Genomic DNA, 21,901 nt, shown 5'->3' with positions numbered 1-21,901 from the left:
TAATTCGCATTTGCTTATACATTCGGTAAATATTAGCGAATGTTTTAGCGAATACTATTTCCTAAGCTATGTATACACGGTTGTTAGATCTTACAACGTTGGCAAAAAATGTGCAGAAAATGCCTAACAACAGTGTCAACTTACAAATTTTATCTTGCAACATTTTCAGTAATGCTTTTTCTGAGAACGTTGCAAAAGAAAAATTGAAAGTTCACACATTTGTTAAACATTTTCTACACATTTTACTGACAACGTCGTGAGATCTGACAACCGTGTATCACAGCTTTTAGAAAGCTTTAAGATAATTGAAATGTAAAGAGTTTTAGGGAATGAAAATTAAAATTCTATGCGCTGTGTTTTTGTTCCAGTTGTATATTATGAACACTGCTGCCAGTGCCTCGTTTCTGTAACTCTCGCATCGAGAAGTTTCTCGCATGAAACAGTGAAATTGAAGGAAAAACAATGTGAATTGAAACAAAATATCATTTCTCACATGCAAGTGTTTCTGTAAGAAAATTTTATGAGAACTATCTGTCATTTATGTTTTTTGACGTAAGTTATTGGAAATTTGTGAGTAAAAGTGTTTCTGTAAGAAAATTTTGTGAGAAGTTTCACACATGAACTGTCAAAAAAGCTAACATTTTAAAACGGTGCGGAAAGTAAAATTTTAAGTAAAAAAAATTTAATTTAAACATGAATTCTATGAAATAAAGAAAAAGTAATGTAATATTTATAATTAATTAAGATTAAAATAAATATTGTTCACTAATTTTTAGAAAATAGGGGAATTTCGGATATACAGAAGCAAATGCTAAAAAAGTGCGTGGGCGTAAACTTAGAATTTGCCAAGGGCGAATTTAGTGGGATAATTTTTCGAACAATATACATTTAATTTCTATATTTTTTGTTTATTTATTCTCCGTTTATAAATTTGTTCGGAAATTTTTGTTTTCTTCATTTATTTTTATGTTTTTGACAGCTGTTTTATTGGAAATTTCCAATAAAAACGTAATTCGTGTAGCCTCTTCTCACTTTAAGTTACAGAAACACTTTTTACTTACAAATCGAGAAACGATACAATTTTTTGTTTCACACTTCTCGATGTGAGAACTTCTCACTAAAAGTTACGGAAACGGAGTACAGATTTTTTTCAGTGCTCATCCCCTAATAATTATTTTTTATCCCCAAAAATCCCCACCATCGAAAAATTTATAAGGTCCATTCGGTAGGTGCTAAATGGTTGAAATTTCCATAAATATTTGGAATTGTTTGGCATTGAAAAATTGGAGAATATCAGTCCAAGGTATCCGTCTCACATTTAAAACTGTGTGACTCCAAACGCTTTAAATTCCTTTAATAGGACAAAAAAGGCTATTGTCAATAATTAGTTTAAAAGTTATGGTATTAAGATAAAATTGCAAAAATAATTGAGTTCCTATTTTCTAAAATCATAATAAATGTAATACTATACATTCCAAAAAGATCGATGAATAAGTCCATATGTGCGACTCGTGATTTATTAGCCAAATGGGTATGTACAGATACTTAACTCTCTTACTTGTTTATATGTTTTCACTAAAATATCGGGGTCTTGAGAGAAATTTGGAAATTGAGATTAAAATATTTTTCTCTAACTTATATGCATAGTTAGATTTTTTTGTTATCTATCAAAGTCAGTTTTTTAGTGAATAATAAAAGTGATCACAGATTTTTTTATTTGTTACCTTTAACAACGTTTAGTTTTGATTTGGGCTGTAACACTAAGTATTTTCTAATATTATCCCAAAAGTTATTAAATAAAAAAGTAAAAAGGTTAAAAATATGTATCCTCAAAATTGTTTAATCATCTGCAACAAATTCCCCATATCCCCAAACCAAAAATACTATCCCCTATTGGGGATAAATCCCATAATCTGGCGACACTGATTACACTAGACAACACTGAAAATGTCTTTTAAATAAAAATAGCAGATTCCTATGTATTTCCACCCGCTGAGTTCAAAAATTGTTATGAAAATTTCGGGTTAGCTCTAGTTTCCGAGATATGGTTTTTGTAAAAACGTTATTTAAGACATTTGGTATTTTTTACTTAATTTCTCATAACCGGACCAATATTCATAGAGCTATTTAACAACATGGTAATCTACATAAAATTATCTGTCATTAGAGCCAGGACTGTCAGATAAATTTGTAGAAATATCGGCAATTTTTTCCCAAAAAATCGGCATTTATCGGCACTTACGTTTTAAAAATCGGCAATAAATCGACAATTGAAAGAAACACTATTTTGTACCAAAGAAACATAACACAAATAAATTCAAAAATCACAATATTGTTTTTACATACATGCATAACTCAGGGAATTTTTATTCAGAATAGGTCTAATAAAAGAACTCTTTGTAAGGGTACTGGAATAAAATCTATTAGAATTTGTATCACTTTTGCAGAAAAATGTAAATGCATAATTATTTGTGGATTACTATACATTTACCCTGTAAAAAATTTTGGTTATGAGTGATGTAGTTATTTCATACATTACTTTACAGTGAGTGATCGTTATCAACAATATTAATTAATTTTTACAATAGGATTTGTAACCAATTGTCTAGAGCGTGTGTCTAATATGGAATTAGTTGATGGTTCTAATCCTAGTCAATATTAGAAGTTTTTTGAAAATATATTGTTTTTTAAATTTTTGTTAAAACCATTCCAAATTGCACGATCAAATAGAATAGACTAATAAACACAGAAAATTAGTGCAAAGCCGATTTTAAATCCAGGAAAGTGGGGTTATCACATTTGTTATTGGTTATCGTCGAACAAAAACCGGATAGGTAAAGATTTTGCTGAGTACATTTTTATAATGGGAAATTTTCTCCAGATTTATTAACTTTTCCACAAAAATGTGTAAATTTATTTTTGAACCATAAAAAATTTCTTAAAAATTTTAAAATTTTAGCACCCTTAGATCAGACTTTTAGAACCTATTCAGGATTTTCATATATAAATTGTGTTTCCTTTTCATAATCGATCCAATTGACATTGGTGATGGAGCAAATTGTGTTCTTCCGTACTGTAAATTTTCCTTTCCCAATTGTTTTAAAAGCTCCATGTAATTTTTGCTTATGTAAAGTTATAATAAATTCGTTAATTTGTTCGATTGGGTAAAAAATCGGCATTTTTTAAGCAAAACTCGGGAAATCGGCACTTTACTATTTTAAGGTAAAATATCGGCAAAATGCCGATAAATCGGCAAATCTGGCAGGCCTGATTAGAGCATAAACCGGCGTATAGAGAGGCAGATAAAAAAAATCACCACTATACACACACTATTGGCATTTTTTTTTTTCAATTAAATTGCACTGAAAAAAATATTTGGTTATTTTTAATTTTGAAGATTAAACTGCATTACTGTAAAATGCGAATATTTATAAACAAAATGTAATCACATAGAAACAACATTTCAAATTAAAATGTACAAAAAAAAGTATGAAACAAGATGAACTTATTTACTTTCATTGTTATGCATTCTAGAAAATTATTTAGGGTGTACGTTGTTTTTGTAAATATGCTCTTGTTTTTGTTTTTTCAAGTTGTGTTTGCAATTTCTTTAACAAAGCGACATTAGCCTGCTTCAGGGATGGCAAATTTGGTACGATGGTACTTTTTTTGATACTATTTGATGTTCAAAAGTACCGTGATACTCCCGAGTCTTATTTGATACTCTCAGGGCCAATATCTCAACCTCCGGTTATCGTTTAACAGGTGGATATACTAACGGTTAAAATAGTTTTTGTATGTAAAATGTCAATTTATCGTTATGATAAAACATAATCAGACAATGAGAAAATGGGGGTCAAAGTATCTTTAAAAGTTCAAATTTGAAATTCTAAGAATGTTTTGAAATCTAGTTTTAAAAGACACTTTTTGGAAGTATGTTTTGCAAATAACCAATGCAGCTCAATTCGAATTTTTATCTTGATTGACATTATATGAATATTAATCTAATTAAATTCCATTGTTAATATTATATGAGAAAATTGCCAAAAATTTCAATTTTGAAAAAATATTTGACTTTAAAACTAATTATAAAACGATATGTTTTGAAATTAAGAATTCCACCATAGATAATAAGAGAAATTTTTGGTGAAAATTATTTGGACTTTAAAGCAAATTATTGTTTCATGTCATGGATGGTCTTATATGGTCTCATGTGTAGAATTTCCAAAATGGAAATTGCTGATGTTCCGACCGAAAATGAAAATTTAGTTCATTCTAAGATACCATTTCTCAAAATTTTTGTCCTGACGTCAATATTTGGTGAGCTGGATCAAAGGATAAAAAGGTCCTTTTTAGGGTTTTTATGATATTTTTTTCACATTTTTGACAAATAAACCATATGCAAATATTATCATACACAAATTGATTACACCAAAATGATTACAAATGTCGTAATTTTTCGGAAAAATTTTATGTTTTTCATATTTTTACATAGAAATATATAATGTAATTAATTGAAATTATTATATTATAAACCTCACCTCACCTAAATTTTACCGAAATGGTTTTTTCTGTTTTTCGAAATTCTTTATGTTTTGTATTTTATCTTAATATTTTAAACTCTATTTTGTCCCAGGTATTCTGTTAGCTACATTTATCTAACATACTTAATATGTACATCAGCATACGCGTATTAGCTTTACAATGGTAATTAACACTTTATGGTTTCATTCTATTATCAATCAAATTTTTCAGTTTAACTAACATAGTAACACAATTTATCCTAAACATCTACTTGTTTGTTACGCTTGCTTTGTAAATAACGATTTCTATGTTATTGTTTACATTATTTCGCAATGTTTTGGTAGCGTACATAAGCTTCGACAAATTTTAATAAAATTTGATCTAGATTGAATTTCGAAAAACGGAAAAAACCGTTTCGTAGATTTTATTGAGGATTATTATACCCCACACCACTTTAGTGGGGAGGGTATATTGGGTTTGTGCTGATGTTTGTAACGCACAATAATATTGGTCCTATACCCACCTTAAAGTATACCAATCGGCTCAGAATCATTTTCTGAGTCGATTTAGCTATGTCCGTCCGTCTGTCCGTCCGTCCATGTAAACCTTGTAATCAAACTACAGGTCGCAATTTTGGAGATAATTCAATGAAATTTGGCACATGATCTTCTATGGTACCGTAGATGAAGCCTGTTGAAAATGGTTTATATCGGTCCATTATTTCACCTAGCCCCCATACAACTGAACCCCTCGAATAGGGCTTTTAAAACTTATAATCAAACTACAGTTCGCAATTTTGGAGATAATTCAATGAAATTTGGCACATGATCTTTTATGGTACCGTAGACGAAGCCTATTGAAAATGGTTACCATCGGTCCATTATTACACCTAGCCTCCATACAACTGAACCCCCGAATAGGGCTTGTAATCAAACTACAGGTCGCAATTTTGGAGATAATTCAATGAAATTTGGCACATGATCTTTTATGGTACCGAAGATGAAGCCTGTAGAAAATGGTTTACATCGGTCCATTATTTCACCTAGCCCCCATACAACTGAACCCGCCGAATAGGGCTTTTAAGTTCATAATTATGTTTAATATACTCATATCTCGACAAAAAGCTGCAATAACCAAGTTGTATACAAGACTTGATGACCCCCATGAATTCCATAATAATAGGTTCTCATATGACCCTAGCCCCTATGAAAAGCCCCCATCAAAATTTCACTTAAATGTCCACAATTTTATTTAACAATAAACGGCTTAAGTATGTATATCTAAGGCAAGGTACACTTCAACTTAAATGCTTTATTATGGCAACTAAATCACATTATATTTTTGTCAAAGGTGTAGGGTATTATATGGTCGGCCTCGTCCGACTATAATTTCTTACTTGTTGTGTATTAATTTCAATCAATTATATTAAAATCATATATGTTAAAATGTAAAAAATCTAAAACTTTTACGAAAAATTAGGAAATTTAAATTACTTTTACTGTTACACAAAAATTTCTGGTATGCCATTGAAAGCGTCTCCCAAGGACCTTTCTAATGATACTAAAATTTTATATCTTTCCTTTGGAAGAAATATGAAAAAAAAAATCATAAAAACCTCAAAAAAGGACCTTTTTATCCTTTGATCCAGCTCACCAAATATTGACCCCAGGACAAAAATTTTGAGAAACGATATCTTATAATAAATTAAACTTTAATTTTAGTTGAGAACCAGGCAATCCTAATGTATATAAGAGATTTATTGACAATAAACTATCGTAACTAATATTTGTAGCTAACAATTTAGCGTATAATAAATAAATAAGTTGAATTTCTAAATTCATCCTTGAGTAGGGCCAAATGTGGCCTGAATTTCTTTAAGACAGGATTTATTAAAATATAACAAACTTTATCATGACTGATTTTAATATACATATTTACGAAGTACAATATCGGGGTAATATTATTATGGTAGCTATATGATACCATGGACATTGAAGTTCATCAAATTATATCTAACATTGAGGGACGGACAAGGATTCATTATATAAATATATGTATATTAGGGTGATCGATTCTGTTTTTCAATCGGTCTTAAAACCGGGTTTTTCTGATTTACCAGTGTCGGTTTTTTCTAAATGTTGATTTTTTCGAATATCGAATAACCCGGATTTTTAACTTTTTAAAAGCCGGTTTCGAATACTTTTATTTGCTTTGTATTCAAAGATTACTTCAATTAAATTTTGAAATAAATAATAATAACTGTTGGATAAAATTTTATCAATCTTAAGATTATATTCCAATTACAATAATTAATTTGTGTGCCTATGAAAATTTACTAAACAGGGACTAGAATAAACTAGGATTATGATTCTTCCCAATTTTTTACATTAAAGAAATAATGTTTATTTTAAAAAATCAGTTCGGGTCATAATTTTTTTTCAAATTAAACTAGATGTTTTTATTTATAATAAAAAAGCGTTTTCTCTGAATTTGAAAAATATCAACCGGTTTTTTTCAAATGTCAACTATTCGAACTACTCGAAAACCGGTTTTTGGAAAATGTCGAATAATCGATCACCCTACGGTATATATAATACCTTTTCTACTTCTGTTGTTGATTATTTAAAAATGTCTAAATATGTGAAGGTGTATTTAAGAAATTAACAACTTTCAGCAAAAAAAATATTTTAGTACTCTAAGATCCAAAAAAGTACCCTCTGAAATATTTTTTGATACTGAAACAAAATCTCATTTTCCATCCCTGGCCTGCTTTGTTGAATGCTGTCAAGCAACTAAATAAAATATTTGTATTTTTGATGTTCTTGTTTAGAAGTTCGTCTGCGATCGTGTTGTGTACATGCAATTTGCCGAAAATCTTCGTTGTCAGAATAATACTAGTGCCGACGTCTGCATTAGAGTATAATCATGCTGATAGTTACTGGAGGATACCTTAGATGTCCTGCAGCGAATTTGAAAATTGTACTTTTTTTTGTTTTATCCTTATAACTTTGATTTAAGTTAAACGAGTTTGATTTCTTTTTACAATATAGTACCAACACGTAACAATAACAACATTTCTAAATAACAATTGGCAATTCGTTAAAAATTTAGTGAAATATTTCGAAATAAATTCGTGATTTTTGGTTAATATGTTTTTTTTTACTTTTAACAATATTTGTTCTTCTTACATCAATTTTATTTTGAATTCATGAGTATGTAAAAATAACAAACAAAAGTTGAATTCAATTCGAAATATTTCACTGCGTTTTTAGCGAATTTCCAGTTTTAACCGAAAAATGGTATTATTGGTTTGTGTTGGTAGTACTTTATAGAAAAACTCAAACGAATTTAACCCAAATTATTGTTATAAGGATAAATAATAACGATTTTTGAATTCAGCGGGTGGAAATACATAGGAATTACCTATTTTTATTTTAAAGTCACGCAAAAAGTTCGATTTTGTTGACTTGTGTTATGAGAGAGTAGAAATGTCGTTACAACTCGATTTTTCATTCTTTTCAAATTTACTTAAATTATACTATTTGCATTCGGTTTCGGATTTACATTCGCAAAAAATAAAATTTATTATTCGCATTCGCTAAACTGGCATTCGCAACTTCCCTAATGTATATCCATACATATGTATGTATGTGATAAAGTACAAATGTATGTATGTATATGTAAAACAAATTACTCACCTTCTCTCCACTGTCGGATGGCAAATAAAATGTAAGGACTGTAAGGAATGAAATACCCATACAAGGAATAATAATGTTTACTGTATAAAAAAGAGTTTTACGACGCATGGTTATATTAAATGTTATATCAAGGTACGGTTCGTCGCAGCATGTGTAAAATTTTTCATTTCTATCAGGATTAAATAAAATTACAGAATATATATGAATGTATACATATTTTTTGTATTAGATATTTTATGACCCACCTTACTGCCGGTACTTCAAGTATATCCCATTCGACCGACATATAGAACTCTGAGAGATCAACTCCCACATCGACGATATTACTTCCTTGTTGTTCATCCATATGTCGTAGATCAACCTAATTTTAGCATTCAATCAGTTTTGTTGATTCATAAAAGAATTGGCAGTAATTAAAAAATATTAGATATGTATTATTGAAGTCGGTTTAAGATTAAGAGATTTCAAAGGTTATCGTACAATTTAAGCGGTTCTTAGAGATCAATAACAAATAATAGCAATAAAATATTTGATTTAAATGCATGCACAAACATAAACTATATTTTATTTTTATGTAAAAAATATAAATATTATTTTTTATATTTAGGAAATTATTATATTAATAATGCAAAAATAAATTATAAATATAAAAAAATAATTTGGACAGCAAAAAAGGATATTTAATTTAACAAACACAATTTCTTTCATCTCAATTATTTTTAATGTTTAGTAACAATGCTACATTCATAAATACAAAGATTCCAGTACATCATGTATGTATAACAAATACGATAAATGTATGTATGTACTATATATAAATATACTTATGAACTAATGAATTTATTCCTATGAATTGATGAGCATACATATATTTGAATTTAGTGCAGTTCGTTTCGGATTATGATTTTGAAACTGCAACGCTGAACATTTATTATTAGTTCGTGTCGCATACAGCAGAAGTGCAAATAATATAACGGATTCGAAATCAGTAAAATAATTATATTTGAAAAATTCAAGAGAAAAAAAATTAGAGAAGAAAAATACCAAAAATTTCTTCCATAGGATTTGCATGATTGTAAAAAATTTCACATAATTCTGCATGTTTCATGTATATTTAAATTTATTGACATTTGTTACTTAACCTTTGGGTTTATCTTTAATCATAATAATGAAACAATTTTAAAATTTTTCCGATCGTTATTTACCAGCTAAATATTTTAAGAAAAATAAGTCGGTATATTTTTTAATTTAACGTATAACGTTATTAGATTGATAATTGCTTCGGTAAAAGTATTTGAAATTACATATGTATGTATATTGATGTACCGGTATTGAATTTAATATAGAGATAAATATACCGGTATTAACTGAAAACATCCTTTGCGTCACAGTTGAAAAAATCGAAGCGCTGAAGTTTTATACATACATTTTTCATTTGAAAGTAGAAAAATTGCTTTTTTGTTATTAAAAAAATGTTAGTAAAAATAAAGAACAAACGCATTTAAGAAATTGCTTTCGGGCGGGAAGTTTCTTTAGCAAATTGACTTAAAAAATCAATTTTTATTATCAGGACAGTATTGAGAATAAGTAGTACTGTGATATTTTTCCATCCAGAAATGTTATCACCCTAATGTACATATGTATGTATGTATGTATGCAATATATAGCTATGCATGTATTTAAAAGTATGTATGTATATTTATATGAGATGGTTTTTATATATTTAATTTGATAAATTCACATAGATTAAACAAAAGCTCATAACAATTAAGACACCAAAAAGAAAATACAATTTATAGAAGCGACGACAAAAACATCCTAAAGAATTGCACTTCTATTTCTTCATTTAAGTAAACAGCATTTAGTACCATTCCCTATGCCCGTTGGGCATGTCTTTAAGACAGTTTGTCGTTCACGCAATAACAGTGAAACGTCGACTATATGTTCACTGACGACATCATAGAGGATTAAATCCACCGCTTGACGTTAACGATTACATTGATGACAATGTCCTCAGCTTTGTCGTTTACGAATATATAGGCGACAATATCGTCAACGATTATATTGACGACAATCTACTTTATCGTCAAGGATATACGACAATATCGTATACTTGGTCGTCAAAGATTTTATGGACGACAATATCGTTTACTTTGTCAACGATTACATGGATGTCAATGCTAGAAATATTATCTTTTCTTTGTTGGTACCACTTAGATACTACATCGATTTAGGTACATCTCCTTGTAAATCCTGTTTAAAAAGTAATTTAGACGATTTATCCACTTTAACTAAGATAATTTAAATATTTTAAATAAATGGCCACAATTTTCATGCCTTCAAAAGTAATTTATATTACTTACCAAAATTGGACTCAATTTTAATGGCGTTTTATTAATTATATTTCAATTATACTTAATTTCAAAACTTAAAATCACTCTTGCTTGTTCAGATGTTCTTACTCAAATAAATATTTTTTTAAGTTGTGTTTTAAGTTTTTCATATCGTAGTTATTTTACCGTTATTTTAAAATTTTTGCATAGCAATATAGCGTAGAAGACAAAATGCAACAAAATGTCGCTTGTCTAGTCGTCAACAGAGTCTAATATAAGACAACATTCCATGTATATTTGATAGAGGACAATATTGAAGGCAATATCGCTTATAGTGTCGCCAATAACTGAAAATCTTACATTTTGTCTTTAACATTGTTAATAGCGGACAATATTGTCGCTCAACTTGTCTTTAATAGGGTTTTAAAGATGGACAACCTTGACGTCTATGTCACTAATCTTATCGTTAACGAAGAATTCTTACACATTGTCGTTTAGCCAACTTCAGCGATTGGGGACAAATTCAAAAATGTCGTTCACAAATCGTCAACGACAATGTCGTTTACGATAATTTTGCCAACTGGGGTTAGTTGTACACATACATATATAAATATGTATGCATATTTAAGCTTATCTATAAAATGGATATTAGAGTACTCCAAACTTATATTGTGGAAACAAATTTTGTCCGATAGGCCGTCTCTCCCGTAGAATTGTTTTTTGGGGTTGTACAAAATTAGACTGAAACGTTAACAGTTGCCACAACGGCTCTGAAATTTTGAGGTACATTTACAAGTTTTTTTTTTTAAAAAATATATAAAACACAAAAATTTTTAATAAAACTAAATAGAAGTTATGGAATAACTTCCCCAACATTTTTAAAATTTGATTAACAAGGTTACAAAAAAAAGCCGTTTAAAAAATTAAAATTTTGACTATTACTGACAAAAGGTTTTCGTAATATTCTTAGGATAGAATGAAACTCATATTCGTGTAATTATAGACATATTTAAATGTTTTTAAGAAAATACAAAAAGTAACAGAATTGCGGTACTAAAATGCATATTCTGCGTACATTACAATTCCGTTAATAAAATTTAAAATGCACCTCATAGCCATTGCAGCAGCTCTTACGTTATCCTATCAATCTAATTGTTTGCTTGATATAGGACAATTATGGAGGGTGGACAAGTACAATTCGCATCTTAATTTTTTGGAGCACTCTAATGTACATACATACATACATACATACATACATACATACATACATACATACATACATACATACATACATACATACATACATACATACATACATACATACATACATACATACATACATACATACATACATACATACATACATACATACATACATACATACATACATACATACATACATACATACATACATACATACATACATACATACATACATACATACATACATACATACATACATACATACATACATACATACATACATACATACATACATACATACATACATACATACATACATACATACATACATACATACATACATACATACATACATACATACATACATACATACATACATACATACATACATACATACATACATACATACATACATACATACATACATACATACATACCTAAATACATACATATATATCGCTCATTTTTGGTATAAGTCAAAATTTGCTTTTTTAATAATTTTGTTCCTTAGAACAAAATATGTGTAGTAAATTTCATGAGAATCAAAGATGTCAAATTCGAAAATAGCTGCTTTCTGTTTAAAAAATTTACATATATATCGCTGATAAACGTAGTGTAAATTATTATTGTTCCATACAATATAATCGATTAAGTTATTTGCAGCCGTATAACAAAACTGTTGCCTGCGGTTTTTGTAGATGTTTGCACTGTCGTCACTTTATAAATACATTTTCTGCACATCTATAGCCCCAAAAGAAAAGTTGCTGATATTCTAAGAATACTTTTCTTAAAATATTTGTCCTTATGTAATTAGCTTATATTATAAATCTGATAAAATTCCATCTATATCTGTTTTTTTCCATTCGAACTGTAAAGTTCCAATTCATTTTTTTCAACAAATATATGTAAATATTATAAAGATTACTTGTGTATTTATTTATCAACGTCTATATTTAACATTTTTAAGACCACAGAATTTAATTTATACCAAACGTATATTCGAAATGATTGTTTCAATTATATAAAATAGTTCTTAAAAAAAAAAATAAGAACAGAATTGTACTAATAGATTTAATTTGAAATTAGTTGGGAACATCAGCAATTTTTTATTTTGAGGTCACTAAAAATTAACATTTATAGCTCATTTACTACAATACAGTTATAATTAAAAATTCCGTCTTTTTGAACTGAATAATGAAAATATCAAAAATGTCTGTTATTTTCGGCATGAGAGAGATTTTTTGTTATTAAAGTTAAAACTGAAAGTCATGTTTTTACAAATATTTGATAATTAAAAATTTTATTTAAATTTAGTTAAAAAATATATTATCAACATGATTTCTTTAAACGTTATTAAAAAATTGTAAAATGTCATAAAACATTTAAAGTCGTTTTTTTCGAAATGTTAGTTTTTGGATTATGCCAGTCTTGTAGTGAATGAGCGATATGTATGTACAAATGGATATGTTTTTGCATGTAATAACTGATTTCTACAATGATTTTAAAAATATATACCTTATAAAAAGAAAGTAAATATGATTTAGTAGGTTATCTTGAGTACATGCAAGTACATACATATAATAATTGTGGTAATAATGCATAATTATTTTAAATCACCTTATGTTGTTTTTAAGAAAATTTAACATTCAAATTAAACGAGCAAATAAACTATAAAGCTAAATAAAGAATCATGCAGATCATGAAGTGAAATTAATAGTGTATAAGTGATGAATGAATTGATATACATATATTTTACAAAAGGTAGTTTAATTCTGAAATATTTTATAAACATAATAAATATGTATATTATTTATGTTTATTAAAGTGCTACAAGCTTGTATGATTGATTTTACATAAGTTTTGAAAATTTCAAATAATTTTTAAAACTTAGGTATAATTTCATCAATTAAGGAGAACTATAAAACCCGGCCTAAGTAATGCAAAAAATTAGTACTCATTAGTATAACACAGAATTACAGTTTCACAAAAATCGTTTGAAGAACATGTCTAGACTATAGAGCACTTGAATGCGGAGTGTGACAAAAAAATTATTATGGGAAAATTATTACTTAATTTAATTATATAAATTTTGAGGTTATATTGTTTCCAAGAGCTTTAATTTAATTTGAACATCGGACTATATAGCTTAAATAAGGCAGACAAATAAATAAATATTTCAATGTGATTCAATTAGAATTCCCAAATATTGCAAAATTTAAACTTTGACCTACACAATTTCTCCGATTTGAATAAAACTTCGTTAACATACTTTATAATAAATATATTCAATGCGATTCCAGAATTCAAATCGCAGGTACAGCTAAACTATAGGAAGTATTTTTTATGTAAATAAATACACCTTAAATTTGCAGAGCCGTAGCTGCACCTGTTAACTTTATTCTTTTAGCATAATTTTTTGCATGGCTTAGTTTTTACAGTCCAAAGAACAATTGTAGAGAGCGGTCTAAATTTTCGGATCTTTTTTCAATGGAGAATTTTTAGTTATGTAATTCAATTGATAAATGTGTTGACAAGGAAGAAAAAAATTCTATAACTACTTATTTTTGTTATTGAATATGAGGTTATCTGTTTGTTACAATGAAATCGGAATTTATGTATGCTTAAATTATAACAATATAAAAACCAAAATATTATAATTTAGTAAAACAAGGTCCCCTTGTTATTTTAAATGTGACACTTTACCACATGAAAAAATGCAAACTAATTTAAATATTTTTTATGATATTTGCATTTGATAACTACTCGTGATTAGTTTATACTCCAATACCAAATCCGCGTTCAGCCAATATTAATTTAGTACCTATATATTATCAAAAAGCACTGATTGAAACAAATGAAAGCAATCTACATTGAAGATTGTTACTTTCGCTTTCGTTGTTATATGCACTTGTATTTATCATATGTATGTACGCATATTAGACTGACTCGACTCACTCTATATGCTATCCCTCTAAAAATTTGCCTTGCTTTGTTTTATGATGATTGCTAAAATCATCATTGCAATGACCGCTCGTCTACTGAACTAAATTCAAAGAGTGTATTTCTTTTTTAATTTTAGTATTATTTTTAACAATTTATTTTATATGGGATATCATTTCAAAGCGTGTCGCTTAGCTGACACAACAAGCTTTGAGGTGGTAACACAGACAAAACTAAACCAAATTATTTTGGGTAACATCTTATGGCATAAAAAGGTATATTTTGAAAAGGTTACTCAAGCGCCATTTTTTGTTAGTCGGTCTAATGTATGTACATATATATGTACATCACTGCGTATCTGTGGCCCAGTGGATTTCTTATGCGATGCGAATTTTATGCATTATCTTATTTTATAAAATTAATTTCAAAGAATAAAAATAATTAATTTTAATTTAACATCAGATATTTTTGTTATGCGTGCTTAACTTTCTTGGGCATCAATTATTTCAGTGATGAGAACACATTGGCTGATTGCAGTATTATAACCAGATGCATTTAAGAACTCACTGCACATCAGTTGAATCACAGTGAGACCCTAGTTTTCTAATGCAAATTAGCTCATTTTATGCAGTGATAACGATTTTCATTTGTATATACATATTTGAAAAAAATATAATAAAATAAAACTGAATAAGTATGCAGTAGATAAATTAGAATCGACCGCATTAATTATTTTCGTGATGCCTGTTAGACAGCTTTTTGCACATCATATCTTTCAGTAATTTTACACAACATAACTAATTCTAAAAGTACGTTCAACCCTTTCAAATAATTGACGAAAAAAACGTAACCGCTAATTTTTGTAAATTTATTTTCTTACATAATTTTTTTAATTTCAAATTTTGTCGAAACAAATAATAAAGACTGATATCGTCAAAGATTTATATATTATATTTGTGCAAATAAATATGGATCTGCAAATAAATAAATATTATATCTTAAACAAATTATATTAACAAGAAAGTAAAAAATATAATTCCTGGCATATTTTGTACCTTAATTTAATATGTTTATTTAGTAAGTCATCTAATTTTAAGTGGATACAAAGTTATTTACCATACATTTTTGTTATGACGCACACAACATGACAGCTGTTGATCAATATAATCATTGTTCCCAGAAAGAGGGTAATACGGCCTTATTAAAACACATGAAGAAACAAAACCTAAAAAAGTAATTCTATAAAAATTAAAAAGCTAATGAACAAATGACTTCTGCTCACTTTCTAATAATATGTTGTATTATTGCCTCAACTAAAAAATTATAAAATACCAAATTAAATAACTGTAAAATAAGAAACAAAATATAAAGCAATATAAAATTGTAACAAATTGGTAAAACTTCGACCGAAGGTTTTCCACTCATCTTTTTTATTCCCTTCCACAATCAGGTAGTGTTAGCGATAGTCATAGTATCTCACTTCTCTCAATATCCTCGGCAAACAACACAGATAGACATCCTTAGATATATCAAAGAAAATTGTATTCATATTGCGAAGAATGCTGCCAAATGGTACTTTGCACGAACGCGTTGAAAACAAAGCTTGTTAGAGACGAGTACCAAAAGGCTCGTACCCTGCACATCCAATGCCGCAGAAAATGAAAGGAACCACTCCCAGACTCCAGGGTATGCAGCAATCACGAAACTTCTTCCAGAAGACCAGTTCATAAAGTACCTTATGGAATTGCCAGCATGAGGTCTCATAGAATCTATATTAGCTGTGCTTTATATAAAATACATGGAATTCCTCAGGAAATCCATCACTAAGATCAGCGACAATTGGAAAGTAAGATCCTCGCTATCACTTGAGCTTATGAAAGAGGGTGAATACCCTGTCGTTTGGGGTTAGAAACACAATACTAAAAGTGTTTCGGCTAACAAAATATGGAGGTGGTGTAGCTGGTGAAATCGAAGCGGCCAACATTATGCTCACCGTAATAAAGTTTTCAGAACACCACCAAATCCAAACAATGGCCCTGAAAGTAGTGCATATTAATCATGTAACACTTCAAATGTGTTAAAGTCGTGAACATTGAACTGGTACAAGAACCCTTCGTAAAAAACATATATAGGCCTATGATGAATAATAAACGCCGTGGGAGTTTGTTCTCTCTCCAATATATAAAGCATGCCAAAGAGAATAATTATTTTATTATTACATATTTCTAATTGGCCTGATTGACTCAAGCTGAATGGCAAATGAGAAAAAAGTTCCACCATTCAAAAGCTTTAATTACAATTACATACTTCGAATGTAATTGCTGGAACTAACAAAGGCGGTTATATGTACATATACTAGACACATTGGAAGGCTGCACAAAAACATCGGACATGTCCGATCGCATAGCAGACACAGAATATGTTAGGAATTTGAAACACTGATCCCAGATCGAATATCATGCTCAAGTTGAACATTTGAGCAAACACCCGTAGAAATCCGTAGCTATGCGGATGTATCTGGAGGAAAAAAAATGGGCATGAAAATCCAAAAATGTACTAACCATACCACTAATTTCCAGGTAGAAGTCCGTGAAGTAACGGCATGTGTTAAGTGGATTATAATAAATATATAGCGGTAACAGGAGTTAACAAAGATGGCAATTAGGTCCTTCTAGCTGTCTGAACTGTAGGAGGGCATTAAACGAATTGAATCCCAGAGGCACGAAACGAATCCCAAAAGGCGACTTAGAATAATGAAACGGTGTGTAGAACCACAAAAATGGTAACCCTGATGAGAACGTTCCGATGTTAGTATGATGGTACGTATTCTAAGTGTACATATAGGATTACGAGCACAACTATACAAAATCGGACGGTCGGACTTAGACGAATGCAGAGTATGTGGAGACGTCCAAATTAGTTCAATACCTTAGAAGAAGTATTATTCCACATATACCGTTACTCGCGAGCACTGATTGGAAATTTCTTAGGAATTACTGAAATTCTGAACATCGGACAAAAATACTTTAATAGATCTATTTAATACCTTCACAGATCATATTGCAATAACATTTTAACATTGTTCGGATTTCATGTACTATACATGCTTTCAACCTAACATACATAATTTGTTTTAGGCCTCTTTTTTAACATTTCACTTTAAATGCCGCATTGATACTGAAATTTGAAATATAAATTATTAAAAAATATCTAAGGATTCTTTAAACTATCCCATTTTACACTTAAAAAAAGAAGGGTTTTTTATCTCTGACTTTGTCAACAAAACAGTAACATACAGCTTCATAATTTATGTGTTGTTCTTGCTCTGTTTTATTTTTATAAACAGAAAAACTACCCAGCAGTTCTGGCGGACAGTCCCGAACTCCCTATTTAGCCTACCACATAGGGTTACCCCTAGCCACCGACTGTCCAGGTGACTAGCTATTTTAACATGTGCTTGTCCTACGAGGAAGTCAATCGTCGCCCCATAGGTTACAAAGAGACATACAAGTGTTTTTTAAGTGTCCCCTCTCTCGCTTACAAAGGGAACAATAAAGTGACGATTACCTTCACCCTCGTTTACAAAGAGTACATCCGTGACGAAAGACGAATTAGAACCCACCAGGTGGTTTAACATAAGTGGAAATCACTGTCTTTTTCCTATGCATTGACTCTTTGTCGAACTGCAGGGTAAGTACAAGAACAACATATACCCTATGAAGCTGTACGTTGTTGTTGTTTTGTTTATTTTCCGATGTTGTTTGGGATTTTTCCTTATATCTCCATTATTTACGGACCGATTTTTCTAGGAAAAGTATGTATGATAGTATTATTGACGATTTAGATCCTGAAGATATCTAGGGTCTTTAGAAAATTTATTTCAACAAAGGTGAAGGGTATAGAAAGACTTGCTACAACTATATGTATATGCATATGTATACACAATATATATAATTTTTTTTATTTCACCTTTGCAACTGTCCTAAAGTATTGTAAAATATTTTCACGAGAAAAAGCATATTAAACAAAGAGACGAGAATATTTTCATTTTCTTCTTAATATATTAGAGATTTTATTGAATAATAATAAAATACATACATAAAGAGTTAAAGTTTTCACAACCTGTCTCGTACCTATCTATGATATGGTTTTATGTATTGCATTTGTGTCTGTAATCCTTTTCTTTCAAAATTAATTTATTGGAAGACTATTTTCCTTTAAACAGAATAAAATGGCTATTTATTAAAAAATAATAATAATAATAATCAATTAGAATACATACACACAAAAGAAGTACATAGAAGATTCAGTAATAAGAAAACGCGTATAAAGTTTCTTTTTTTTCCAAATGTTTTGAATATTCAATGAGCTTTGGAAACAAACAATTGATCATCCATTATCATCTCCAAACTGTTCCAACGGAAGATCAGATATTAAACATGCATTTAACTACAAGTATTTATTTACATAAGACGGGAAAAGTGGGAGAGGTTCTTAGTTTGTGTATTTTAGAATACAAGCCTGATCATATGTTATGTAATAGTATTGTATGTAATCAATTATTTATCTAATTCATAATGGAGTGGTTAACTTAAAAAAAAATAGAATTATAAAATTACGATATACATACATATGAATGTCTGTATGTATGTGAGTATTTATATATTTATAATATCATCATACGCATTATTGTGTTTACGTATTAAAATAAGTTGTAAGTTTCAAAATCTTTATTTATGGATACATCTATATTTATTACTTATATTTTTTTATATTAGGGCATGCAAAAAACTAAAATACATACATAAATTAATTTTGTTACTATTATTCGTTTATTCTAATGCTTTCGCCACATACAACATGCTTTTCATATCCCACATTCACATGCGAGTCTGGAAATTTTACCGCACATGAAATGAAAAAAATATGTTCGTGAAAACAAAAATCAAAGAATGAAGATTTCGTTTCAAGGATAATTACATGCGTTACATTCAGACAGTCACACAATCTTAAATTTGTAAATCATCACCCAATTTCATGCATCAATATATCCATTAAAATAAAACATTATATAAATACGTAAATAAAATCATTCCTTGTGGCATGCATGCATTCCATCCACTATGAAATGATTTAATATTATATATGACTTGTTGTTGTAACTCGATAAACCACAAAATGGAAATATTGAGAAACATTTTGTCTATTCTTCGACTTAAAATAATTTTGGTGATGATAGTACTTGGCACATGAAAAAAAAATTCAAAATAAATTTCGTTTATGATGTTACTGCAACAAGCCATTTAAATCAATGTTTATAAGTGTTGCAATGTCAACATTATAGAGAAGTCAGATTTTCTCTGTGCAATTTCAATAAATATTGTATTTTAATTTAAATACGATTTTCTTAAAATTTAATATTTTTGATACCCTGCAAAAATTATGGGAGTACATAATCCATTTAGGTAATCCAAAACCTACTCGCCTGTAAACATTATTGGAGTAAATGATCTGTTTATAATGTGTAATGCAGCATGGATCATGTTAATTTTTTGAAAACAACATGGACCATTTTGCGGATCCCATAATTTTAGCAAGTGAGTTGTTTTGGGATTACATGGTCCTGATCTAGGACATTTCAATATTGAAGGTAGTATGTTTTTTCCATTCATTTTGATTAGTTTCGTACCAGTCGTGGACTACGACTTGTAGTCCTTTGAGGAGTATTCTTTACACGCATGTGCGGAGTAGTCTCAAATTTTGCAGAGTTATAACACTGTGATACAAAATTAAGAAAAAAAGATGCAGGGATTCTCATATACCAATTTCATTTATTATAGTCCATAAAGTACAAATATACTTTTAGTTTACCTAGAAATCTTCGTTAACTTAAGTTTTTGTTTTAAAGATGCAAGTGTTGCATTGTGATCCAAAAAAGAAATCGAAAATTTATGGTCAAAAGTCTGAGTAACGGTGGTTAAAGTAAAAAACTTATACAAAAAAATGCATTGGCCATGACAAAATAAGTTTATCTTTTATTATCGATATGTGCTTATTGTACTTTAATATTGTAAAAAGCCGTGTTGTAAAAAAGAAGGAGAAAACATCTTCAATATTTATAAAAATACAATTTAATTAAAAAACTAAATTTATTATAGCACTAATATGATAATTTTATTTCACATCAAAGTCCTTTTTGTTTACTTTATAAAATTATTCTTCATCTGTTTTAACTTCTTAAAAATTGGGCATTCACATGACAATGATAGTTTAATATTGAATGGAAATTACCAACAATATTTTACACAAGTGTAAACTAATACAAAATACACACGATATGTAGATAAAAGAGCGTTGTGAATTGGACAAATAACTTATGACAAGTTTTCTGAATGCATGTTACCCGAATTTAATGTTTTTCCATGCAAATTTATTAAAAAAAAAATTATTAAAAAAAAAACATTTTTCAAAATTGTTTACGTAAGAAAACAGAAACTTGCAAGTATTTGTATGTAATAAATATGCAATATTTTTACAAAACTAACTTATCATAACTCATTCTATTTTCATAGATGTTTATGAAACGACATGTTTTGAAAAAAATGTAACTTTTTTAAAGAAGATAATAAAAGATAAACTAGCTGTCTTAAACTACCGTTACTTAGACATTTGACCATATATTTTTGATTTATTTTTTCGAATTAAAAGGTAATGGTTATATCTTTAAAACAATACATCAAATTTGAAAATCAGTTAAAAACTACCAAACGTATGATTTTTTAAATTTAAATCTCTATGGACTATAACAAAATATATTTGATATATGAAAACCCCTGCATAAATTGGTGTATCACGGTGTAATTGTAATTAAAATATAAATGAGAATTTTAGTATTAAGTTTTTTTTTAATATAAACATGACACTCAACACATAGTAAATAAAGTGCGTATCTAGCCCAACAAAATGTTTTATTACCAAGGCAATCAAAAATATGCAATATCTGTTTTTGTGGATGAGCGTATGGACACCTGAGTTATCTGCCTGTTTTAGGCAATCTAACGATATGTATTTTCTATTTTTTTATTTAAATAAAAAAAAAAATAGAAAATAAAGAATAATACATACAATAAATAAGGGGATTCATGAAACACGTGTGCGAACTTGCACAAATGGCTGTCTGTAATATTTAGAAGAGAAAATTTA

The 21,901-nt window shown here is 28.8% G+C and overlaps 1 protein-coding gene across 6 annotated transcripts in view; it reads right to left on the bottom strand.

Annotated features, from left to right (window-relative positions):
- LOC119616157 (acetylcholine receptor subunit alpha-like) overlaps nucleotides 1-21,901 on the bottom strand; it is a 154,539-nt gene that overhangs the window by 30,840 nt on the left and 101,798 nt on the right. For all 6 annotated transcript variants that reach the window (XM_037972423.1, XM_037972421.1, XM_037972424.1 and 3 more), the window contains 2 exons: nucleotides 8,468-8,583; nucleotides 8,223-8,391 (listed from right to left, as the gene is read on the bottom strand). In XM_037972423.1, the coding sequence (XP_037828351.1) occupies nucleotides 8,223-8,391; nucleotides 8,468-8,583 (285 nt within the window). The remainder of the gene's footprint in view (nucleotides 1-8,222; nucleotides 8,392-8,467; nucleotides 8,584-21,901) is intronic.

This window comes from Lucilia sericata, unplaced genomic scaffold, assembly GCF_015586225.1.
Source record: "Lucilia sericata isolate MDLA Ls3-8-SP2 unplaced genomic scaffold, ASM1558622v1 Contig000060F_arrow, whole genome shotgun sequence".
Classification (NCBI taxonomy): Eukaryota; Metazoa; Arthropoda; class Insecta; order Diptera; family Calliphoridae; genus Lucilia; species Lucilia sericata.
Note: the sequence above shows the minus strand (reverse complement) of the source record. Positions and strands in the feature narration are given on the sequence as shown.